Source organism: Notamacropus eugenii, chromosome 2 (genome assembly GCF_028372415.1).
Source record: "Notamacropus eugenii isolate mMacEug1 chromosome 2, mMacEug1.pri_v2, whole genome shotgun sequence".
NCBI classification, from domain to species: Eukaryota; Metazoa; Chordata; class Mammalia; order Diprotodontia; family Macropodidae; genus Notamacropus; species Notamacropus eugenii.
In genome coordinates this window covers 527,140,990-527,167,796 of record NC_092873.1, presented here as the reverse complement: position 1 = coordinate 527,167,796, position 26,807 = coordinate 527,140,990, and the positions used below count along the sequence as shown (strand labels likewise).

The window sequence follows — 26,807 nt, the reverse complement described above, 5'->3', positions numbered from 1 at the left end:
TGGGGATACAAGATGCCTGCTCTGAAGAAGTCTGTACTTTATCAGGAGAGACAACTCATACACTATGAGAGTTGACAAAATAGATACAAATCATTGGTGGAAGAGCTACTAGTAGAGTGGGGACTGAGAAAGGCTTTGGGTAGAAAGTATCCTTTGAGTTAAGCTTTGAAGGAAACTACCCTCCACCAGACTTGTCAGCCATTGGAGAAGAGGCCCTAGCCTGGGAAGAAAGGACCAGAAATAACATGGGCAAAAGTTCAATTCATAGAATAATATTCTTGTGATGACCAACAGCCAACTCAGGTGTGTATGGCATTTTAAGGATGAAAAAGGTTACTTATCCCCTCCTCATTTATAATCTAGGCATCTGAGGTCTGGAAAAGAAAGGTCTCTTGGCCAAGATCACACCATCAGTGTGTGTTAGAGCCAGGATTTGAACCCAGATCTTCTTGTCTCCAGGCTCCTTTCTCTTTCCTAGACCCCAGGGGTTTATTAACCTTTTTTTGGTCCATGGTTACCTCCATCAGTGTCATGAAACCTGGGGACCCCATCTCTGAATAGTTAGTAAATGCATGAAAATAAAATGTATGGGACTATATTGCAACAGTTTTCTAAATGGTCTCTTCCTCTTCTCTCTCTGTCTCCCTCCCTCGCTCCTTACTGTCCATCCCTTTGTTTCTCTTTCTCTTCCTCTCCCTCACCTCTGTCACTCCCCTTGTCTCTGTCTCTCTACCTCCCTCTTTCCCCCTCCTGTCTCTCACCTCTCTCTTTTTCCCATCCTCTTTCTCTCTCCTTCCCTTCCCTGCTCTGTCTCTCCCCTTGTCCTACTCTCTTTCCCTTTGTCCCTCTCTCCCTTCCCTTTTCTCTCTCTCCCTCCTTCTCCTCTCTATCTCTCTTCTTGTTGCTTTTTGTCTCTCTCCCTTTTCCCCTTTCTCTTTCTCTCTCCCTCACTCCTTTCTCTGTCTTCCCCTTTTTCTCTGTCTCCCCACCCTTTGTCTCCGTGTCTCCTCTCTCATATCCAGCACCAGCAAAAGAAACACAGGCTGGTGCCTTTGAGGAATTACACAACTCTTTTATGACCTCTGAAGTTTTCCTAGGAACAAAGGCCCATATTCTCCATCCCAATGTTTCATCAATCTTGCTGCGTATGCCCAGGAGACATGGAAACTAACATCTCCAAAGCATTAAAAATAAGTATTTCCCTGAGGGGAGTGGAGAGGTTCAGGGTAGGGGTGAGCTGGGGGTGACATGGATCCAAAGAGAAGCAACAGACAAACAAGAACTGGAGTAATGAAAGTCATCGCAGGAAAATGCAGAAGATGGATGAGTCATGGGGTGGCAGCCCAGGGGCTCCATGTCTGGAGGTCAGGATAAACTGAGGAAGGGACTTAGTAACTATGCAATCTTTCTAATGTGCAGCTCTGATCACTCAGTCACCTCCAGTGGCTCCCTACCATCTGCAGGGGCAAATACAAATCCTCTGTCCAACATTCAAAGCCCTCCTAACCTCCCTCTCATCCATCTTCTCAGCCCTCTGACTCCTTACTCTCTGCCTATTCTGTGATATGGGGCTATGCAGCTTTATTTAGCAGTACTTTCACCCCAGGGGAAACTGTCCAGTTCAGTTCTCCACAAAACCAGAGGAATGGGTCATCTCATAGACCCACGAATGGGAAGTCAGAAAAGAAGGGAGAGAGAAGTGTCATCTTGGCTCAACCACTAACCTCTATGCAACCTTGAACCAACCATTTTCTCTCTGGGCCTCTGTTCCCTTGTAAAATGTGGAGTATGGAGCTAGACCAAAGGTCTCTACAATTGCCTTCAACATCCACATTCTCTGTCTGCAGGTCCTTGACAAATACATTTGATTTGATGAGCTTACAATCCGAACTGACACCAAAAGGGGGGGCTTCTATAAGACGCTGTCATCAAATACCGGATTTATATTTACTGCAGAGAAAATCACACACCACCTCAACAAATTCAGGTCTGCCTATATATAAACTTGGTGCATGTTTTTACACATTCCTGAAATGTGTGTTTTGGTGCAGTTACTGAGAAATTAAGCCATCTTGAAAATAAAAGGTAAAAAAGGGGCCCCTTTCCCCTCAATTAATCTCGAATCTCTCCCCATTCCAGTCTGTCTTTCACACAGCTGCCAAAGTGATTTTCCCAAGTGGGAGTCTAAACATGTCACTCCCCTACTCAATAAATTCCAGTATGAACTCCTCTGATTATCTTTTAAGACCTTTTTAAAACCCTGGTCCCCAAATTATTTTGTATTGATTCCCTTTTGTTTTCCCTTTTTCATATGAAACTATATTTATAAGAACGTAACACAATGCTTGGAACCTAGTAGGCACTTAGAAAATGCCAGTTCCCTTCCCCTCCCTCTTCCTTTAGTCTACATATAATTCTATATGTACCTTTGTCTCCTGTAAGAGCTTTTTGAGAGGAGGGATGGTAGCATTCTTTACATTTATATCCCCAGTGCCTGGCCCATATTAGGTGTCTAATAAATGCTCATTGAGTTCTAAAGAGACTTTAAGTATGGAACTGGGAAAATGGAACTATGTGTTTATTTCTCCTTAGAGCTAACCAAGAATCACATCATCCAGAAAATGAAATTAGAGATTTAATGGTAAATTCAAAGAAGAGATGAACTCAAGAGATGGGTAAGCAAATGGTTGAGCTGGATTTCCAGGTAATTAATAGAAAAATCCCATGGAACATTTGAGAGATGCAGGTGAAAGTTCTCCAACCTCTCAGTGCCCCAGGCAGATTGCTAAACCTCTGACTGAGGTGAGGTTTCCAAATTGGGAGTTAGCTCTATCTACAAATTATAGCAAGTCTTCTACGGGAATTATAAATTTTGGAGAAGACATGGAAAGACAGGCACAGAAGTTTAATGTTGGGAAAGCTTTGAATGAGTCTAACTAGTCTGGAAAGCAATTTAGAATTATGCTAACTGATTAAAACGTCCTTATTGTTTGACCCAGAGATCTTGGACTCAGCGTATGGCCCAAAGCAGTCAATCTCAAAGGAAAAGAAAAGCTCTACCTCATATATTTACAGCAGCAGCTTCTGTAGTCCCAGAGAACTGGAAATAAAAGTTGCCCAAAGATAGGAAGATGGTTAAACAAGTTATTATATGCTAATATAACAGAATATACTTCACCATAAGAAAGTATGAATATGATAAATAAAGAAAAGCATGAGAGGAACTCTATGAACTGATGAAAAGTGAAGAAAGAAGAATTAGGAAGACAATGACTGATTACAGTAATGCAAGTGGAAAGAAAAGCAGGAGAAACTTAATGCTGTGAAATGAAAATGACCAAGCTTGGCCCCAAAGAGGGAAGAGGAGGCATTTTCCCATTCTCTTGCAGAGGGGTGGGACACTACATATGATGTCACATTTTGTTAACCTGGGTTAGTGTTTTTTGAACCAGGTCCCCTACCCCAGTTTTTATTCTTTGTTATAAGGGATGAGTTTCTAGGAGAAGGTGAGGGAGGGAACTGTTGGGAAATGTAGGTAATTTAGGAAATATATCAACAAAATTAGATTAAAAAAAAAAGTCATCTCTCTCTAATGGCCTATGAGGTTGCCTCAGTTTCGTGTGGAAGTCCCTCAGTTCTTTAGAGCTCTGCCAGGAAACTGAATGTCCTTCTTGGTCCTGCCAGCCTAGAAAGAGTTCCAGGTTGGGCCAGGATGGACCGTATGTTCACCATCCAGGAATGTGTCTAACTAAAATTCTGAGAAGCTTTTCACCAGGAGGTTGGCCAACTCATTGTGATTTTTTTCTTAACTAAAGCAACTCTTGAAAAAATTATTCATCAAGGCTGAGAAAGATGAAAGTGCTGCAGTGTACATCTCTGGAAAGAGTCTCTCCATAGAAGGCATTGCAGATTCTTGAAGTGTGAGATGTTGGGAAAATCTGGAAATCAGGTTTGCAGGAATCTTTTTTGATAGCCATCCTGGGGACCACTCAAATAAAGATGCAGTCTACAATTACCTTTGCGACCAGATGCTTTATTGCTCTGTCTATAATCTAATAAAAATGAAACTTTTATTGTTTATCCAATATTCAACAGGCATCTAAGTGACTGGATGATCAGGGAGAATCATTTGTTCTTTCAACCTCAGTTTACTCATTTGTAAAATAATAACAATGGCACCTAATTTACAGGGTTGTTATGAAGATCAATGAGATCATTTTTGTGAATTGTTTCACAACTTAAAGCAGCAGGTAAATGTTGGCTGCTGTAGTCATGTAGGGCCCATAGAACATGCTGGATATGCTTCAGTCCTATTCTCATTAAATCAGCAAAAATGATTGAGAGCTGACTATGGACATGGATGTAACTATGTCAAGTTAATGTACAAATTTTGTCTGGAACTGAGCCACAACATTGTTGCCCTCTGTGTTCTGAAAGATCTTCCTGCTCATTCCCTCCTCTTTTCCTGGGCTGCCTTAAATACCCAGGTCAAATTGTTTTTGAATGGCTGAAACCCTCATGTGATCCTTCTCTCCACTAATACAGAATGGCATCATGTACTCCTAGAAAATTACTGGAGGAATTCAGAAGTTATGTGACTTATCCAGAGTCACTTGGTTAATATGTGTCAAGGATGGGGCTTGAATTCACATTTTCTTGATATAAGGCTGGACAGTTCCATGCTGCCTTTGAGATAAGATTATATACATTTATACACACATAAATGAGCATGCATGTACACACATTAATGCTTATTTATGTGTACATACACATTCATACACATATCCACAAAGACAGTGTAATGAGGTAGACAGAGAGCTGGTATAAAGTCAGAAAGACCCAGGTTAAAGGACCTGCCCAGGATCACATAGGTCTAGTAAGTATCTGAGGCAGTATTCAAACCCAGATCAAACACCAAATCCCACATTTTAGCCACGATGGCATGCTGCTTGTGTAAGTCACTTTCTTTTCCATGTTCAGGTTCTCCTGTTAGTCAAGGGACTAACCTCTTCATCTCCTTTTGGCCAAGGAATAGGATAGGAGGCTGGTCATTGGTCACAGTTCAGATGCCCAGCATGAGAATCTTAAAGATGGGGTGGGAAGCCTGGATTAGGAAATACAAAGTGAAGCTGGGGCCAAACAAAATAGGGGCCCACTGGACCTGAGGACCGTCTCCCTCCAAATAAGAACCCAGGAGCACACAGAACAGCTACAAACATCTTGGCAAGGGAGTGATAAGAAAACACACAAACAGCTTGAATTCCCAGGTTTGCAAGGGTCAAGACAAAGAAAAATACCAAGGAGGAATTCCAGGAGACTTGAGACAGGTCCTGCCTCAAGTAGGAAACCCAGGATCCAATCCCAGGGCACACCCAGCCTGGGTGCATAGGCTGAAACAGATAAACCTTATTTGGGAAACCATAAGTAGGTCAAGCTGGCTGGGGCATGGGGATCAGAGATGTAGACAGATTCTGACAACAATCCAAAAAGCAAATCCAAAGAGTGGAGAAGGGACTCCCAATAGGAAGAAAAGTTGGTGCAAATATTTCTGAGAGAGGGAAGCCTGATTAACCAATAATAATCAATAAACATTGAAATACCTGCTATCAGTCAGTCAATAACAAATGATTTATATATCGCTTCAAAGCTTGAAAAATGTTTTTATCTTCATAACAACCCTGAGGAGGGGTAGATGTTATTATTATCTCCGTTTCATAGTTGAGGAAACTGAGGCAAACTGGGTGAAGTGACTTGTGCAGGGTCACACAGTAAGTTTCTGAGGCTGGATTTGAACTCAGTCTTCCTGACTTTAAGCCCTGCACTCTATGTACTACACCATCCATCTGCCTCAGTACTTTTAAGCAGGCTCTGGCATCACCCTCGTAACATCTTTGGTCCTCTTAGAGAATGAAAGATGAACAATGACAAAACTCCATTGGAGACACAAGGACAGAAATGGAATAGTTCCTGACCTCAAGGAGCTTTTATTCTCTTAAAGGAAACAATATGAACCTTCTGTGGCCAAAGCCAGAAGTGTAGATGGAGTCTACCTGACAATCCTTTTGGAGAAAAGAAGTCTGGACAAGGAACATATTAACTCTTTCAAGAAGGGAGACTTCTGTTGGACTGCAGAGGACAGAGCTGTTTCCTACCGGTGCAGGTTACAGTGAGAAAACTGTCCAACAGTGATGTGGGCTACCTTGGGGGGATAACTACCTCTCAACTATGTTACAGGGCAGGGGGAGAGCTTGCTTGGGGCAGGTGTGATGAGCTGGCTAATGAGAGCCCTTCCTGACCTGAGATTCTGGGAGTCTGGGGGCTGCAAGCCTGCTGGGAAGCCTGGGTCCTGAAAGCCACGAAGCCAGGGGAAGTTTTTTGGGGCCAAGGTGTGCTATGTGAGGTGTCTTGGATATTTTTAGCATCTCTCACTTCTGCTAAAATGCTTCCACACAGCATTGGTTAGAGATTAGAATAGTTTAGTCTGGTGAAAAAAAGTCAATGACTGAATCCAGCTGCAAGACACTGCACCAAATTTATTTTAGCCCCAAAGCTCTAGTGGTTCTGCTAGTTTAAAAAAAAGCCTGATGATCACTGTGCTTCAAAATCCTGGGGAAATGAAAGGGGCCTATGACCAAGACGATGACCAACTTGATCCGTTTCCTTCCCTTCAGTCTGACGCCGGTGGGCTCAAAAAAAGTCAAAGGTGAAGCCCATCAGAGAGTCCATTATTATAATGGTATATTTATTATTTGATCCCAATGTGATTTTTTCAGTGGAAGTCTCGCTGAGGAAACTCTTTTCTACTAATAGTCAGACCAGGGCACCTGAGCATTAAGAACTAGGAGATAAGTGAGAGGTCATGGAGGAGGAAACTGAGGCATGGAGTGACTGATCCAGGATCACCCGGCCAACACATGTCAAAAGTAAGGATTGAACCCTGGTTATCTGGACTCTGAACCATTCAGACTTCTATCTAATACTCCAACTTTTATAACTAGCCCCCTTACATTTCTACATTTTCCAGAGTGATTACTTTACAAACACAGAGATAGTATTAGCCCAGGGGAAAGAATCCTGACTTCAGAGCCAGATAATCTGCCTCTGATCCCAACTCTGTCCTTTACTTCCTGTGTGATCTTGGCCAAATTACTTACTTATCTTCTCTGGGCCTCAGTTTTCTTATCTGTGAATTGGGAGAGTTGCCTCAGCCTCTGATGATCCTTCTAGTTCTAAGTCTATGATGCTACAACCTGGGTTCAAGTGGAAGTTTTGCATCCTTCCACCTATGTGTTCTTGGGTAAGTCAAGTAACTTCTCAGACCCAGTTTCTTCCCCTATACAATTCAGGTGTGAGATTAGAATGTCTCTATAATCCTTTCAAGTTCTAAGACTATGAGTCTTTGAATCCTGTGAGATAAACTAGCATTTATATGGACAGCTAGGTGACTCAGCAGATAGAGAACTTGGCCTGGAATCAGGAAGACTCATCTTCCTGAATTCAAATTCAGCCTTAGACACTTACTAGCTGTGTGACCCTGGGCAAGTCACTTCACCCTGTTTGCCCCAATTTCCTCATCTGTAAAATGAACTGAAGAAGGAAATGGCAAATCACTCCCTCATTTTTTGCCAAGAAAATCCCAAATGGGGGCATAAAGAGTGGGATAAGACTAACCAGCAACAAAAAAAATCTAAGCACCATTTAAGATTTGCAAAGTACTTTACAAATATCATCACATTCGATCCTCACAACAATCCTGGGAGGGAGGCGCTCTTCTTCCTCCCATTTTACAGAAGGGAAAAATAAAGCAAACAGGGACAAGTGACTTGTTCAGGGTCACTTAGCGAGTAAATGTTGGCTCAGATTGAATCAGGTCTTCCTAACTCGCAAGTCCCACTGCTCCACCCACTAAACTAGCTTCTCTTTCTCCTTCATCATCACTGAAATTTTTATGTTGTAAAGTCTGCAGAGTGCCTTATGTATATAATTCCATTTGATCTCCAACCACCCTAGGTGCTAGGGGTATTATTAGCGCCGCTCTTTGTCCTTCGTTCTCCAAGAGGACCATGACATCGGGGAGGTGGCCATGACATGCAAGTGAATTGGGTTCCAGTGAGGTAGCGCCTCACTCTCTCCTCCCAGGGGTTATTGTACCTATTTCATGTGGGAAGAAACTGGCCAGCAACAGCAAAGTTGGAAAGTGTCCCCGCTGGGCATTCCTTCAGTGTAACCCTTCCTTTCCTGTTCCAGTGAACAAGGAGCACTCTCTGGGGGTTCAAACCATCCGGCACTTTCCATTTACAAGTCTTTAATTTTTAAAATTACTTTTTAAAAAGGCACCCTTCCTATTTTCCAGCCATAATATGATCCCGATTGTTCAGAGCAGTTGTCCGTTAGCGATCCAATTTGAGGAGGGTTGCCATGGAGACCGGAGAAGGCAGACGGGACTTCACAGAGGAAAAACAAGATTTCATCTTTTGATCTGGCAACTAGCCCAACCTAGTCCGATTTCATCAAAATATCATGGAAAGGAAAAGTGCGTGACGGCCTGGCTTTGGTGACGGACAGAGATACAGCGAGCCGCAGAGGGAAAGGCCTGGGCTCGAACCCTCCCTCGGGTCCTTACCAGCTGAGTGATCCTAGGGCAGATCACTGAAAAGTCCCTCAGCAGCCAGTGGATACCGGGAAAGAAGGAAGAACATTTCCAAGCTATGCTAATGAAGAGCATCGGAATCTGGGATAAGAATGGGGCGCAGGATGCTTCCCATGCCTCTACTCACTTCAGTTCAATACAGCAAATACCTATAAATAAGAGACCTCTGGAAGAGTGTCTCCAGCTCTGGTTTTGTATTCAGGAAGCCCTGGGTTCAAGTTCCACGTACGCTGACTGTGTGACTCAGGGCAAATCAATCTTTTATTACCCAAGTAAATTCTCAAAGAATATGTTATATATATTACATTATACATTTATGATTACATAATACACACACATATAATAAATAAAATGGCACAAGGAAACCAGCCGCAGTTTCCTTACAGGTCTGGTTCCAGCTCTCCGCCCTCCCCACCAAATGAGTATGTCACTGGCAATACAAAAACAAAAAAAGAACTTCTCACCGCCTTGTAGAAGTTTACCTTTGAATCCCTCCCTCTTGTCTACACCACAGAACCAGTGGAAGCTCTAGGGAGCTGGCCTTACTCCCACAGTTTACAGATAAGGAAACTGAGTGCCCAAGAGGCACAGGCTCCCAGTTTGGTAGTGACAGTCAGAAGTAGCAGCTGGGACTGCTCCCAGCTTCCTCATCCCTTGTTCTTCCCCTTTTCTGTGTGGACGGCTAGTTGGTGCCCAGTTATTACGTAAGAGCTGAGAATTTTTACCTTAGTGTATGAACTTTAAATGATGAGGGAATCTAAGTCTGTTTGCCCTTTCAAAAAAGCCAAACCAGCATTTGCTTCCCTCTGGCTCTAAGTGATGGTATTTAAAATCTCAAACTAGCAATTTAAGGGGGAAGGTAGAGCAAGGATAAGACACTAATTCTGTGTCACTATCCTCAAATCCCATCATAGCTTTAAGCCAGAATGATAGACTGTGGCAGGAGAGATCTCTGAAGTTCTAAGAACACATAAAAGTGTCATTAACCTGCTCAATGCATTTAATGCAGCCAACAGGCTGGAGGTGATAGAGTGGCCTTGGTTCCAAGTTCATGATCATTCAAGGACTAACTGATCATAGAACAAACTGATCTGAACAGATCAAATTTCTTCCCCCCTCCCCCTCCCTGCCTTCCCCCCACCTCCACCAGCAGCAAAGACCCAGCCTCCCTCTCTTCTTCTTCTCCTGTTCTCTTTCTCTTTCTCTTCTCTTCTCTTCTCTTTTCTCTTCTCTTCTCTTCTTCTCTCCTCTCTCTCTCTCTCTCTCTCTCTCTCTCTCTCTCTCTCTCTCTCTCTCTGTCTCTCCCTCTCTCTGTTCTTCTAGACTTGAGAACACAATGAAGATCTGGGAAGGCTCAATAGTCTACGCTGTCTCAATCTGCCTCATTCTAGAATTTAAGCTGCCCCAAGGGGAGGCAGGGAAAGGACAAAATACTGATTCCATTGCATTAAGAAATACAGTGTGGAAGAAATACATTTGGAGTCTGAGGACTGGTCTGAGCACTTGATGGTTGTGTGACCCTAGGCAAGTCCCTGAACCTCTCTGGGTCCTAGGAGCCTTATCTTCACAGGAACACTGAATTTGGAGCCAGAGGACCCCTGTTCAAATTCTAACTCTGACTTCTCACTCATTCGACCTTGGACAAATCACTTGACCCTGGACAAGTCATTTAGGAAGACAGTTTCAGATGCATAAGGGGCATTATAGGCCCTTGAGTCAAACCCTCTCTTTTTACAGGTGCATCAATGCAGCCATAAAGAGGTTAAGTCACCTTGCCAGGTTCACACAGCTAGGAGTCCTTGAAGCAGGATTCAAACAGGTCCTCTTGACTTCAAATCTAGTGTGTATATTATTCATTACTTAACCTCATCTGTAAAATGAGGTGGGGTGCCCTAGATGGCTTCTAAAGTCCCTTACAATCTAAGTCTATGATTCTCCAGCAGGGGAATCTAATTAACCTAATGATGTTGCCGAGAATTGAGGCTTTGTTTGGGAATCTGATTGGACTTTCCCGGCGAGGGTGTGAATGTGCCCATTAACACTTCATTTGTTTTAAGAGGCTTCTATTTCCTGGATCTAGGATCTAACTGGGCTTTCCTAAATCCAGAGCCTGTGTTCTGGGGTGTGGAATGGAGAAGTGATTCAGATGACATTGGCAAAAAGTGCTCAGCACTGGGCAAATTCAATGAACTCCACAAGCAGTTAGGTGCTGGGGATACTGAAACAGAGATGAGAACAAAATGGTGCCTGCTCGCAAGACACATTCAGTTAGAACAGCTCTGAAAAGGCAAAAATGTAAGGAGTTCTTCTTCAGTGGAACGTGTAAATATCTTCACCTGATACCTCTCAAATTCAGCCTTGAGTAATTCTTGACTAATTCTCAACAATTAAGGCTGGAGGGAGTATGGGTTGCCTTAATACACAAACTCTCTTTTCTTGGAGGATTCTAAACAGAGACTGAATGATCACTTGTCAAATGCCAAAATGGGGACTCCTTTCAGGCATGGGTAGGGTTAGGAGTCCCTCCTAATCCTAGGGTGCTGGGCTTCCATTCTCACTCTTAGTAGTGTGACTTGGGACCCCATAGGCTCTACCCTGGATTGCCTGCTTAGCTAACCTGGACAATATTTGTATTTTCCAGCCACACCTCATTGTGTACATTCCCCTCCCTCCCCCCCACTCCCTAATACATATACAGCAACAATACCAGAATTAACTGGTCTTGGAAGAGGTTCCAAGTCATTTGTCTCAAATGAGTAAGTAGGGGTTTTTTGTTTACTGAGTTGAACCTGGGCATGCATGGTTTGATTCAACACTAACCTGTCTCTTAATGAAGAACTCAGATTGTTCCTCAAATCTAAAAAAGATCTTTAATGTCAAAAGCCCACATTTTTTCTTCCAGTGGGGTTTGGGTGGAGCTAAGGAGCAGGTTATAAAGACTCAAGCCAGAATGATGGTATCTACCCACGACTTGACAAGATTGGAGATAATGGAAAGGAGGTAGGGAAGACATGGGAAGGATGTCTGCTCTCTGTTTTGGGAGGATGCAGAAATGCCTAGGTCCTGTTCTTCCTTCCTTCTTTCTGGTTCAGTCCCTGAGACTGGAAGTCTCTTTTCAGGAACACAATTTGTCTTTTCTGATGGCCAGAGCAACAACTAACACCAGGAAGAGAAATCTAATTCTATCTTCTTTGCCTGGATGTCATCTCCAAAATCATTGCAAGCAATTATATCTTTAATTTGGAGAAGTCATTTTGATGGATTAATGCTTGCACTGAGCTAGAAATTTCCCCAACCAGCCTTGTCTTTCTTGTCTTTACTTGTCCTCATGAAGTCTGCCCCCCTCCTCTCTCTCTCTCTGTCTCTCTCTGTCTCTCTGTCTCTGTCTCTCTCTCTCCCTCTCTTTCTCTACTGTCCTCTCCCCTCCCCTCCTGTCCCTTCCATCCTCCCCTCCCTTTCTGTCTCTGTCTCTCTCTGTCTATCTCTCTTTCCCTCTCCCTCTCCTTTTTCCTCTCCCTCCATCCCTTCCCCCTGTCTCTGAGGAACATCAGCTGAGAACCTACATCCCTTCTTGTTATAATTTGGGTGGCAATGCCCAAACCCAACTATTCTTCCTGCCTTCAAATTATCCTGTGTAATTTACTATTCCAGCTTAATCTTTTCAGTGGACATTTATGAGGTCCTTCCTTCACTAGGAATAAGGGAGTAAGAATTTATACAGTAGTTCCTATGTACCAGGCACTGGGTTAAATGCTTTATAATTATTATCTCATTTGATCTCCATGAAAGCAGTTAGGTGTGAAGTGGATAAAGGCCCAGCCCTGGAGTCGGAAGGATCTGAGTTCAAATGTGGCTTCCGACGCGCACTAGCTGTGTGACCTTGGGTAAGTCACTTTGCCCTGTTTGCCTCAGTTTCCTCATCTGTAAAATGAGCTGAAGAAGGAAACGGCAAACCACTCCAGTATTTCTGCCAAGAAAACTCCAAAAGGGGTCATGGAGAGTTGGACACCACTAAAAAGCAACTCAACCACCACAACAGCAGAATTCATCGCTTTGAGTCGGAAGAAGCAGCTTTGGATGTATCAAATGGAGACCACATCCAAACTGGTTCTCATCAACTTAGTCTGTGACCATTGAATAGACCACAGACTAGTCAAGATGAGGAGCAGGTAGGAGGCCACCCAGAGGGGCATTAGCAATTCAGCCACTCCTGCTTATGCATCTTTAAGAATTTCTTCTGGTTTAACTTTGGAAGCTTCCAGCAGAAGTTGGAACTGATCGAAATCTGCCTTTTTCCCTAATACAAAAGACCATCAAAGATGTTCTAGGTCAACGTCTTCTTTCTGATCTTTCCTGTTAAGGTTTCTAAGGGTGGGTCCACCTACTGTGACTTTTTTTTTCTTCTGAAAGGCGAGACACACTTCAATGGAACCATGATTTCACTGAGGTAGGTGATCTTTCTGACGGTGCGCACCCCCTGACAGTGTCTCATCCTGTGGACTTTGCATTATTGTCTTGATGTAAATCTTCCAGGTATGTACATGGAGGCAATAGAACAGGAGATGCATGAATGCATTACCACTGGAGAAAAGGTATTGCTTGAACCTGCTTCTAGTCATGTCCACAGAGGTCAGTGACTCAAGAGACACGAGCAGGTACCTACACTGCTGACCGGGGCTTCCCAAGCTTCCCAAGCTTCCCAAGGTCTGCCCGAGAGTGCCCCTGACCTTGGTGTTCAGGGAGTGGTGGGATGAAGAACCAAGAAGCAGGGAAAGGGTACAAAGATGGCGTCACGAGAAAGAGATGTGAGTGTGCAGCCTTGGAGAGCAGACAGCTGGGGGGCTGCAGTCAATTTGGAGATGGGTCAGTGAGCATAATCCAAGTGTGAACTTGAGGGAAGTCCATGCTGCTGATTGTGAAGGGAGAGATAGAAGTGTGTCACTCCCTTTTTTATTTCTCTTCTCTCCAGGGAGGAACGTAAATGTCTTTCTCAGTTACTCACTCCTCTCGCTTTGGGCTTGCAAAACTTTAATCTTTTTCACAAATGCTCATTTTGGTTTATAATAAGGATAACTAGCAGTCAACAGGAGACAACTCAAGTCCATGGGGACTAACCAGAAAAGTTCACCATGTTCTCTTAGTAAGGCACATATCACTCACCAAAGGACTGAGGGTTCAGTTCAGTTGTTAAAAGTCATGTCTGACTTTTCATGAGCCCATTTGGGGTTTCTTGGCAAAGACACCAGAATAGTTTGCCATTGCCTTCCCCAGCTCACTTCACTGATGGTGAAACTGAGGCAGAGCTGAGTGACTTGCCCAGGATCACACAGTTAGCATCTAAAGCCAGAGCTGAACTCCTAAAGAAGAGTTCCTGATTCCAGGTCCAGTGCTGTATCCACTGTGCCAAGATCCCTACCTGTAATCTCATCAAGTGAATTGTTAAAGGGGGTGGGCACCATATCAGATAGGTCTGATCACTTCTGTTGCTGAAAATATTGACTAATGACTTGAAATGACCAGCAATGCTTATCATCTGGGACAATATTAAGTCTCTATAATGACAGCTCAGCACCTCCTATGAATAGAAATGCAAGTTTGATCTCTTTAGTGCGGAGAATTACTAGCATGGTAATTCCTCCCCCCAAAGCAGATCTTAACCTGTCTTTGACTCAGTGGTCAGACCCTAGGGAGTCTCCTGAGGCCAGTAAAATTCAAGTCAATAAACATTCCTTAAGTACCTAATCCTATATCAAGTGAGTCGTTCTGTATTAAGTGCTGGAGACCCCAAGAAAGGCAAGGACAGTTGCTGTCCAGTGGGGGAGACCACAAGCACACGAGTATGGACAAATATGATATGGTGTTCAGGGTAAATGAGGGCAATCTCAGAACCAAAGCACAGCATGAAGGGGCTCTAGGAAAGATGGGATTTTAGCTGAAGGAAGCCAGGAGGCAGAGATGAGAGGGGAGTGGTTTCCAGGCATGCAGGAGAACCTCCTGGAGTTGGGAGTAGCAAATGAAGCCAGTGTTGCTGATTGTAGTGTAAGTGGAGGAGGGCAAAGTGTTGGAAGATGGGGAAAGAAGGAAGGGACCTTGAATGTCTCGAATGGCTTAAGTGTGTCTCCCAGGATCACTGAGCTAATAAATTGTAAAGGCTGGATTTGAAAGGAAGGTGCCCTAAAACCAAGTTTAGCAATCTATCCACCACACCCTCTACCACTAGTCAACAATGCTCCAACTTTGGGATAGGATCCATGAGCTAAGCTGAAAACATGTTATAAATAAGGGAAAAAAATGAGTCAGGGAGGCCCCAGAGAACCCAGATGAGCTCTTTAATTCCTACCTGCTGTTTAACACATAGACTCACAAAGGTTTATGCTAATTTGGACCCCTACAAGAGGGCTCTCTGGAATCATCCAAAAACATTTACTGAGTGCCAGATTGCACATGGCACTGTGCTAAGACTTGTAGGTATAAGCTTCTCCAGGAAAAAGAAACAGCCCTAAAGATACAGCACAGTGCAGAGAAAAGGGTCCCTGGTTTACAAGGCAGAAGACCTGAGTTCTAATCCTAGCCATAACAGTAGCTACCAGTGTGACCTTGGGCAAGTCACTTACACTCCCTACATCTCATCTGCAAAGTGAGGAGCTTGGGATTAGACATGTTCTCTGGCTGCTTCCAACTCGATGTCTATGGTCCTACGAAAAGGTGGAGTGGCTATTTCTTTAGTGAACAGAAATCCAGTGTGGGAGTTCCCTCTGCCGAGGCAGATCACAGTCCACAACTGACTCAGAAAAGGGGATTTTAGGGACTTACCGGAGGCACATAGAAAAGTAAAGAGGGCTTACCCAGGACCTCAGAATTAGTGTCAGAGGCTGGATTGGAAACAAAGATTTCCTGATGCCAAGCCCAGCAAACTATCCACTAGGGCCATCTTGATTCTAATCAACAATATCTGAAGTGTAAGCCAATACACAGCCACCCGGGGATATATGTGCAGCTTCTGCATGTGAGGTGGGGTTTACTCCCTGTGTGACCTTGGGAAAATCACTTGACTCTTCTGGGATAGTTTCTTCATCAGCAAAATGACAATGTTGACTAGGTACAATCCATGGGGGGCTAGCCTTGGGGTTCAGGTCAGACACTCACTGGCTGGGTCACCTGGGCAAGTCACTGGACCTCTGCCTGTCTCAGCTTCCTCATCTGCAAAATGGAAGTAACGGTGGCACCCGCCTGCCAGAATTGTTATGCAGATCAGAATGAGATGTGTTGAAAGGGCTTAACATGCTTGTTCTTATCAGATGGCCTCTGAAGTCCCTCATTCCAGTCATTTAGAATGGAAGAAACAGAGTCATTAGTGCCTTGGGTCAAGCCCTGGATCCAGATTCAGAAGACCTGAGTTGGAATCCCATCTTTACCTCTTATTGACTAGGTGACCTTGGGTAAATCATTTCCCCCTGTTGGCCTCAGAGTGTTCAGCTATAACATGAGGGGGTGGGCCTGGATCATCTCTACCTAGAACACTTCCCTGCCTGTGCTTCAGTGTCCTGAAGGTCAAATGCCCAGGTTAGATGAGATGATCTCTTGGATGTCTGGGATCCTTGGAGCACAAGAGAGGGCTCCCTCCCAAAGTGGGCATGTTCAGGGAAAAGAGATCGCCCTTCCTACCTGCATTCTCAATCTTGTGTCCAGATGTTTATTTCCCAAATATGAAGGGAGAGGGAGAGGGGAAAGATCTGTTATAGACAAACATCAGATATTCTAACCCTCAACATGACCCTTCTCAGGTCTGCAGCAGAAGAGAGAAGAAAAGGGGAAGGTGGTCTGGTGAGACCCCAGACCAGAAGAAAATGAGCCAGATAAAATAAAAGAAAGGCTTTCAGTGGCATTAGAGGAGATCCAGAGAGAATGGAGAGAGTAAAGAAGTTAATAACATTTATAAAGCCCTTTAAAGTTTCTCTTGGTGATTCCATTCCACAAACACGACTGTGGGATGGTCAGGCAACCAAAAGCAACAACCACCAGCTAACAAGGCCATATCAGGGAGGTCTGCAAAGCACTTTACAAACAAACTGTTCTCACAACAGCCCTGGGAGGTAGGTGCTATTATCCCCATTTTACAGATGAGGAAACTGAGGCAGACAGAAGTGAAGTGGTTAAGTTCTATGGTCACCCAGTTAGTAAGTATCTGAGATAGGACTAAAACTCAGGTCCTCCTGACTTCAGGCCTAGATAGTAACTGCTTCCTACATGACAGGAATTGTGTTAAGCACTAGGAATATTCCAAAATAAAATAGGCCTCAAACAGTCCCTGCCTTCAATGGCTTTCTGCCTTAACACATAAAGAATGAGGTATCTAGAAAGGACACAGAAAGAAATCCAGGGAATTGGGCAGTGAGGTGGTCCAGCAGAGAGAGCATTGGGCCTGCAGGCAGGGGGATGGGAGTTCAAATCCTGCCTTAACCTCTATGCCTCAGTGTCTTATCTAAAAAATGGGGCAAATAGAAGCAACGGTTTCATAGGGATCCCATGAGGACAAAATGAGCAAACATGTGGAAGTATTCTGCACACTTAAGACTTGCTAGGTAAGTGCTAGCTGGTGGAACTACTACTGGTGCTGTTTTCATTACGACCATCTCTCTTAGCTAAGTTCAGGTGCAAAGCTGCCCTTGAAACCAGGGATTCTAATCCTTTTCTATAACTGGACCCTTTGGTCTTCATTCGGTTGAAGCCTGAGGACCCATCCCAAAGTCAGAGAGTCTTTAAAAGCATCAAATAAAATACATAGGATTACAAAGAAAGCCAATTATATGGAAACGCAGGAATCAGAACATTAAAAGATCCAGTCCATAAACCCCGGTTTAAGAACCTCCCTGAGGTCTATACTTGGAGCCTTTCCAGCTGGGCAGGACTGTATCCTTTGCTGGTATCAGCTTTGAGGACATAGAGGCACCAGAGAAGGTCATTAGTGGTGGGATGTGTACGCAGGTAAGTGAGATTGATGGCAGCCAGTCCTGAGGACTCATGAGGTCCTGTGGCTACTACCTATCTCAATGCCAGACGTTCCCCCAATCCTATTTAGTTCCAGTAATCTAACCTAGTTCCTTACTAATGTTCAAAACACAAGCAATCATAAAGTGCTTATTATGCACAAGGCCTTGGGGAAAGAAATTGGAATAAAAATAAAGTGAAAAATAGGTGTTACCCACCAGCACCTATTAATGGGAATATAATAATTGCTCCTCTCCTCTCTCTCTCTCGATATCTATATATAATATAGATAATATATATTCATAGATATTTAGATATATAGAGATCTAAATCTCTCTATAGATATATCTATCTCTATCTAGATACTATATTGAGATACCTACGTAGATATCTCTACATAGAACAAGATACAGATCTACCTAGATAGATAGATATATCTAAATATAGATATTTGTAGATATTTAGATCTCTTTATAGATATATACAGCTATGACATTCTACAAATAGGTATATTTCATTAGACTGTGAGGTTCCAAATGGCAATAACTCCATCGCAGTCTGGTTGAATGAATGACTTGCTAGACAAGCGCAGTTTGGCGAAAGTATATAGGATTTAGGTTCAGATTAGAACGTGGTTCTCCACTCACTACCTGTGGGGCATTAGGCAGGTTACTTTCTCTTGCTGGACCTCAGTTTCCTCATCTATAAAACTAGGGAGTGGGACTAGGTGACATTTAAGGTTCCCCCTCCCAGCTCTATAATGATCCTCTATTTGGAGATGGAACCGTGGGCCAGGGGCCCAAGATATAGAAATACAAAATGGTGGATGCTTCCTCTAAGGACTTTACAAGTTGAAATCACCAACGTGATTCAAGCCAGCTGAGGGTCTCACCACATGCCTGTTTCACTTTCTGGCGAGCTCTAATTTTTAATTACATCAAACGTACATGAGTTGATTGCTTACTAAGCTCACTTTGTTACACTGACTTCTTTGTAATTGCTACCCATTCTGGAACTGAGTAGAATCATTTCAGTCCCTTGTCCCCAAGATAGCTCTTCACACTTTAGGAGACAGCTCTCATGTGAAGAGACCATTCATGGCCTGCTTTTCTTTCCTGGGCCAGATAACTCTATTTCCTTCAAGGGGCTCTTGCAGAGCAAGGTCTCTCATCCTTTCCCCAACCTGGTGACTCTCTTGTGAAGATCTAGAACACGGAAGATGTCTATGTTCTTTTCTTGTCTGATGTCATTGAGTCTTTCCCCATGATTTGTCTAAATAAATTTTCTTTGAAGGTAAAGCCTGTCTTTTTAAATGTTTTTTTTTAATTTAATGGTCTTCAACCTTTTCAAATATGTGTGAAATGCTGAGTGTAATAAAGAGATTTAGGTTCTTAGGACTGAAGCCTTATATGAATTTAGGGGGAAAAAAGAAATTGAAATATTGACTACAGAACTGCCCACCCTCAGCTGAAGATGAAGTTTAAAAAATGAAAATGAAAGTCACTCCCAGAGTCTGTGGGGATAGACGGGAGAACTAGAGGCACGTATTTGCCCTTATACTCCCAAAGTTCTGGGGGCTATGAAGTGAGCAGTCACTGGCTGTGATGTTCCAATTCTGATTTGGCAGCAACTATAACATCAAAGAATTTTCAGAACACTCAACAGTCCTCCATCCCCAGATGCAAAAAATGTCTTCATTGTTTACAGGAAGATTCAAGAATCAGGAGGTCAAAACCCCTCAGCAGGGAATTGCAAAATGCCTAATTCTGAGCCCCAATGCCTTTCAGACACAAAGACAGCATTTGATCAGAATCAAGTGAAAACAGATATTTTTAAATGCCAGGGAATCATAGGGTCATAGAGACAAAATTAGGAGGTGTCTCTAACGCCATCATTTTTCTAATGAGGAAACTGAGGCCCAGAGAGGTAAAGAGATGTGCCCAAGATTGTGCAGGTATTGATTAATTCATAGATAACTAATTAATAGTAGTAGTGATTTAAGGTTGGGTCAGTTAGCTACATATCACACCATTCTTTCTCCAGGACCATGTGGCCTTCCTTCAACAACAGAGAAGCAATGAGGCCTGGTACCAAGTTAGCAAGAATAATTAGTTAAAATAAGAAACTCACAGATGGTAGGCCAGAGTGAGAGCCTCATCTAGCAGTCAACTGAGACCATTCTTTGGTTTGGGGTAGCTGTCCCACTTAAAAAGTTGTTTGTTACAACCCTGACTCAGTTGGAGGATGGAGGCAACTGGGTGACTCAGATAGAGCACGGGACCTGGAGTCAGGAAGACCTGAGCTCAAATCCAGACTCAGACACTCACTGGCTGTGAGATCTTGGGCAAGTCCTTGTAACCTTCTTTCTACATTGGTTTCTTCAACTGTAAATGAAGATCAGTTTCTCCAGCTCTAAAATGGAGATATTAAGAGTACCTACCTCTGGAAAGCTGCTAAGGTCCTTTCCTGCTCTAACCTTCTGATTCTTAGATATGATGCTCCCACATTCATCAGTAAAGGCCAGGGATATGAGGCAAACCACGTTATAAACAAATCACAGCCTGGGGAGACAAGCCGAGTCCAAAAGCCAGTTCCTTCTCCTCTTCCTGGCTCTTTCCTCCAAAGTCGGTTTGGAGGTTCTGCTCCTACAGCTAATTTCCTTCCCTACTCAGCTGAGACACTCAAGAGATGGACAGAACCAGAAGCTCTAGGCTCCTGATTCAGATTCTACCTCTTACCCTTAACAGAAGGAATTGTCTTATCCGTGCTCTCTCTTAACCATCAACAGTACGGGGCTAGGGTTTACCTAGGCAGGATTTGATACTGACATCTGCAGAGGTGGACAGATACCCTACAAAGACCAAGAGCAACAGCAACTTATATAGAACTTTAAGGTTTGCAGAAATGACTTACATTTTGATATTGTTATTATCCTATTTTACAGAAGAGAAAAGTGAGGCTAAGAATCTGAAGCAAGATATGAACTCAGATCCTCCTGTCTCCAAGTCTAGCACTCTATCCACTATACTACCTACTTGCCTCAAGTCAACTATATGACTTGTTTTAAATGAGTTTAGCAGGCATATTTAAAAATGGACTTACCTTAATTCCTCCAAATCAACCCCCTCCCCTGTCCCTATGTACAGAAAACTGTTGACCCTAATTTAAAAAAAAAGCTTGGTGAATTTAGCTAACATTCAATTACTAAATCTAAGATTTCTTTGGGCTGAAGAAAGCCAGACTCCTTTAAATCATTCTTCATGGAGATTAGTTACTTCCAAATCAGGAATCTTTACAGATAAATACATTTTAAAAAATAAACAAGTTATCATGTGGTTCTATTAAAGGCCTGGGTTGGTTAAGAGTAGTTGTGCTTAATAAAAATCTGTAAAATGGGCTGAGATTCCTCATACTCATTGGCAGCTTGCCCAGAGACATCTTCTAAAGAGTCTTGACTCTTTGAAGTAGTTCATCAATATAATTGGAGTGGAAGCAAAATGAATTATACATGTTGCCAAGTTTTTTGTCTCTTCTGGTTGTTGCTTCAAGTAATAAGAGTTGAAAAACCTTGCCTTATTCTAAGATAATATAAAACCAAACTTCATCATAGATCATTCTAGAGTATAATTTCAATTGCAGCAATCTAATCCACCTTTATTAAGGCCCTGACATAGTTAGAGCCCTGTCCTAGGTGCTGGAAGAGGTACACAGATTGGGAAGACTAGGTCTCTGCCCTCATAAAACTTCTAGTTTAGTGCAGAGTTCCATAATCTTCCTCTGATGCACTTAACAAGCATAAAATCAGATGCCTTGGGATCAGAAAAGGGATCTGTAGGCTTCAACAGACTCCCCAAAGTGTTCATGAAGCAAAGATCATTAAGATCCTAGTTTATATGTGCCTGTGCATGTGGCAAGGGGAAGCAAATAGAGTGGTGGGTATTTGGGCACATGCCAGACTAACTACAATATTAACATATTTGTTTAGTTAGTGTGGCATTGGGGACACAGAGTTGGCCCTGAAGCAAAGAAGATCTGGGTTCAAATCCTTTCTCTGATCCATAATTGCTGGGGAAATCTGGGCAAATCACATTACTAGATCAGGGTTCTAGTCAAGTCCTTTAGACTATAAGTTGCAGAGAAGGCATGTACTCAATTGTTTTCAATGGAATCTGACTTATCATGACCCCATTTGGGGTTTTCTTGGCAAAGATACTGAAATGGTTTGCTATTTGCTTCTCCAGGACATTTTACAGATGAGGAAATTGAGGCAAGTGGGGTTAAATGAGTTGCTTAGGTCACACAGCTAGTGAGTGTCTGAGGCAGGATTTGAACTCATGTCCTCTGGATTCAGATGGTACTCTTAACAACAACACCTAGTTGTCCTTGCAGATAAGTAGCTGACCTGCACTGATAGGGAGAGTTTCCTTACCTGAGAGTTCTCTGTACCAGTGAAATCACAAGTCCTCCCCCATCCCTTCAGAGCATTTTCTCTCACTTCCTTATTCTACACATTCCATGGCACTAACCCCCTCAGGTGACGTATAGCCAGTATGGCTTTCCATGGGCAGCTGCCATGTTAGGAGCTCTTTCCCCAGAATTTTTCTGCTTTCGAAGATTCTCTGGGAATATCTTCCCCTATTATCTTTGGATGGCTTGAGCTGGGTGAAGCACAGGTGCTATACACAGCACTGAAATAATTTTGACATGAAATTTGGGGTCTGATACTACAAAACCAGGAACTCATATGGATCAAAGCTTGAAAATTAAGTTAGAAGATCAACGGCCTGCCAGTGGAGTTGAAGACAGAACCCCTTCCATCCAGGTCCAAGTGGTGTTATTTCTATCATGTTTAACCAAGCTTGTTACCACCCCCACCACCCCCAGCCATCAAGTTTATTTCTCAATATTTTTGTAACCTCACTGAGACATTGCAATGATTTGAAACTGTGAAAGCAATTACAGAAAAACTAGAGATGGTCCCAAGCAGCAAACATTAGAACTTGTAAACATTAGTTACACACACACACACACACACACACACACACACGTCTCATTTGGAGGACTCTATACTCTTTAAGCATTCAATCAAAGGCAACTATCTCAATAACCTCGCCACAATTTCATGCCCATTCTGAGCTCCCATCCTGCACCAGAGCTGGTGCTGGTCAGACCAGAAATCATACATCCTGAGAGCCAACATAAGCCTGCTTCAGTTCCCATCTTAGTTTGATGGAGCCCTTGGACAAGAATCTTGTCCTATTGGGCTGACACTGAGAGGATACAATGGACTCCATCAACCTCAGCTCGGTGGCGGTATCAAGCAACATTGCTAGCTCCTGAGTCCCACACTTTAATGAGCCAGTCTTCTAGAACTACTAGTCAAAGGGTACACATTAACTTCGAAGAGTGATATTCAAAGCAATCCAGAAACAGCATGGCAGGCACATTTTGACAAGGGGGAGAAAGAATTTCACGTGAGACACTGGTATTCAGGGGGCCTTGAACTGGAGAGTGGAAGATGGAGCTGTCACCTTGCCATGAAGAGCTTAGCTCCATTCTGAGTTCATGGAGCTAACTGATTCTCTCATCTCAACAAATCTGATGTTAGATCTGTGTCAAAAAAGCCGGCTTCAGAGGTCTTTGCAAATGAAACCAGGCTCCATCATGAAATCACATAGAATCACTCTTTTCAATAGCGATCCCCCTCCCCCTGAAATTGGAGTGCCATGACTCAATGATTCTCCCTCCATGTAAGGACCATTAACAATACACGAATATACACATATATTACAATATAAGCACTAGATGAAAAGAAATTAAATTTTGATCAAATGGGCATGTGCTACATGAAGTTAAAATGTCACCATTAACCCCTTAATTTACATATAGGGGAGTTTCTGGCTAACCCACTCCATCAGATCTTAGCCCAATAGAGAAATGGTCCCCCCACCCCCACCCCAGGTTCCTGGCTGTTTTGAGAGTAATGCATTATCTTTTGCAATGGTAAAATCTAGGCTGGGGATGTCAATTCTGCCTGTCATCGTGAAGAAGGCCAACACTTTTGCCTCATTCTCTTGTGTGAAAATGGAGAGAGAAGGGGGAAAAAATCAAAGCCAGCTCTAGGCAGTCTGTTTATTTCCCCATCAGCTTAATGGCTATGTGTGTTTTAAAGGTGTCCTCAGGCTGTTACTCTCTCAGGGATGAAACTGCAATTAAATAGAACATGATATAGTTCCTAATGCATCCACACAGGAAAAAGTTCCTCTTTCCACTAAATATTCAGCTTGTCAACACCAGCGGGGAGTTGTCTGTTCATGACTGACAGAGGACTGATTGCACAGGGTTAATAAGCATTGGTGCAGCAAAATGGGGTTTGGAGCTGGAGAGTATTTGGAGCTTCGGAATACTGTCAGATCTTTAAAGAGCTAAGCATCCTCAAGGTTTTCTTTACAGTTTCTCATTTTAATCCAGAGATTTTTGGTCAATGTTGCAAATTGTAGTGGGCTCCTTAGATCCATAATCAGCTGAAACAGAGCTTTACTCTCTAAAAAAGTGACTCAGATTCAGAGGGAGAAAAACATCACTCCATCTGGTTCAGTTGTTATTATTTTTAAGAAAAAAATTAGTCTGAAAAAAGACAGGTTCCCATGTGGGTAACTTTGTCAATGACCTCTCTTGGGTAATGCTGAATTCAGAAAACGAGTTTCCATTGTAAATGATTAATCAAGATAGCCAAGGAACCCAGCCCAGAAAAAAATACCTTCTCTCTCCTAACTTATTTGCCCAGCAAGCTCTTTCCCTGGGAGCTCACATCCCTGGGAAGACTTCAGGCTTTTTTCTCTCTCTGGTCCAGGAAATGAGGAGAAAAAAAAAATCTGTGGACTCCCAGCTAAGGAGAAACCCTGAGGTCTGATTCCTGAATCTGCCTCCAGTCTGCTGCTAGTGGATCTGCAGCGTTGGGGCCTGGAAAGAGGCTGCGAACAGGTCCTGGGAAGGAGCCCCATTTGCACCCTGGTTTCAATTAGGACCACGGGTCCCAAATACCCCAGGCAATCGCGGGCCTGGGGACCCATATCCCAGGGAACAGGGCAGGGGCATCACCTACCTTCCATCATGGTGGCAGAATCGCATTCCTCAATTTCCAAGGAGCCTGGAAAAACACGGGAAAATAGGATCCTGGTTATCAGTCGGGTCCCCCTCCCCCCACCCCAACCCCCCACCGCTGGCAAAGAAGAGTCGGACCCCAAGCAGAAGCCTCAAAGCCAACGGCAGGCCCTGGATGCGGCTGCCCTGTACCACCTAGAGGATGGCAGGGAGATGCTGGGAGAGAAAGGGACAGCTCCGCTGAGCTCACAAGCCTGCCAAGAGCTCAGCCAATCCCTTCTTCCCTGTACCTTGTCACATGGTAGCCAGCTCGCATCTCCTGACACAATACCCCTGGAGAACACACAAGAACCTATTTCTCATCCCCATCCTCTGTGCTCCCCCCCGCCCCCCAAGCTTTCATCAAACACACAAGCCTGCTCCTACCTGTGACGCACTTCCCTCACTGCCCCCGCCGCCTCTCTAATCCTATTGCAGCAACTGAGTGAAGGGAAGGGGATTAATTATCAGGCACTGTCAGATGCAGGGGTGGGGGCTTTGGGCAGTTCTGGGAGGGACCATTCCTGCAAAGGGCAGCTATGGATGAGCGTGAGCAGCAGCGCGGGACGTTCAGGAGCGCGAGCAGCGTCTCCATCCCTGCGGCTCCTTGCAAGGAGGCATTTCAGACGGCAGCTGCTGGGGTGTCCCCCCAGCTCCCAGCGGAGAGAGGGGACGCTGGGAGTGCGACCTGGCTGGACCTGGGTGCTGGCTGCTTGTGTCTCTCCCCAGCTATTCAAGAGGGAATCAATTCAGCTGACGTCACTTCATCAACAAATACTCTCCTCACCCCAGGCACCCCAAAGTGGGTGATGCAGGCTGTCTAGGACAGAGGGGGCCCTGCCATTGAATCATGCAAAAGGGCCAGAGGATTGTCCTGGACACAAAGAAACAAAAGGGAGACCCCTCTGGGATCAGCCCGACCGGGCTGGAGGTCATGTGGGAGGGAATAGGGCGAAGCTGTAGAGGGAGGGAACCCAACTGAGGCGGCTGGGCAGCTTCACAGGGGTTCAGTGCCGCCTTGCATGGATGCCTTCTGCAGCAGCAGCAGCAAAAGAGAGCCTCTCTACACCCTCCCCTCCCCCAGTGTAACTCACTGCCCTTCTTTGGGGAAGATGGGCACTAGTTCCTAACATCATCCTTCGTCTGGGAAAGCTGCCCATGTCAAGCCCCCTGCCCTGGAAAGTGTGCATGATCAATGTGGGGATTTGTTTGGTTTGACCTGACTAAAGATATGTGACAAGAGTTTTGTTTTTCTTTTTGTTAGGGGGGAAGGTAGAGGAGAGGGAGAGAGAGAGAATAAATATGCTTGCTAATTGAAAAATTAGATGAAATTTTAAAATATACGAGGCGAACATTTTCCAAAAGCAGAGAGTCAGGGAGAGTTATCATGGACGCAGGGCTGCTGCAAGTCTCAGGTGCAAGCACCCTTCTTTGTAGGCTACCTTCTGTTTCACTCTTCTGCCCAGGTAGTCATGCTCAGCCCTCTCAGAGCTCAACAGACAGTGATAATCTCCCCAAGGGGGTGTGGGAGCCTTTCTGCTTTAACAGGTATTAGCTGGCTTCTGGCTCTGCAATTAATGAGAGACTTTGTCCACTTGTAATATGGCTGCTTATTAAGATGGAAAAGTGGGAAGATGGATCCTAGAAAGAGCTCTGGAGTAAGAGGACCTGAGTTCAAATCCTCCTTCTGTCACTTGCTCCCTTATACTAACTCCCTTGGATCTCAACTGCCTCCTCTGTAAAATGAGGAAAGTTGGATAGTCTCTAACGTCTAAAGTTACTATGAAAATCTAAGGTCTGGTGCCCAGCTGGGGCTGTTTGGAAGAGCTCTGGCTCAAGAGTCAAAGTCCTAGGTTCAAGCTTTGCTCTAGCCTGACTGTGTGTAGCTCTGGGCAAATCACTTCTTTCTTTAGCCCTTGGTTTCCTCATCTGTAAGACAGGCTGAATTAATATTTGTGTCATAATGTTAATTTTGAGCCAGCATGATTAAAAGAATCCCTGCCAGCTCCATACTGGTTTAGAGAAC

The 26,807-nt window shown here is 43.9% G+C and overlaps 1 protein-coding gene across 1 annotated transcript in view; it reads right to left on the bottom strand.

Moving 5' to 3' along the window:
• SGIP1 (SH3GL interacting endocytic adaptor 1) overlaps positions 1-26,807 on the bottom strand; it is a 277,554-nt gene that overhangs the window by 194,118 nt on the left and 56,629 nt on the right. The window contains exon 3 of the mRNA XM_072649764.1: positions 24,744-24,788. Within this exon, the coding sequence (XP_072505865.1) occupies positions 24,744-24,788 (45 nt within the window). The remainder of the gene's footprint in view (positions 1-24,743; positions 24,789-26,807) is intronic.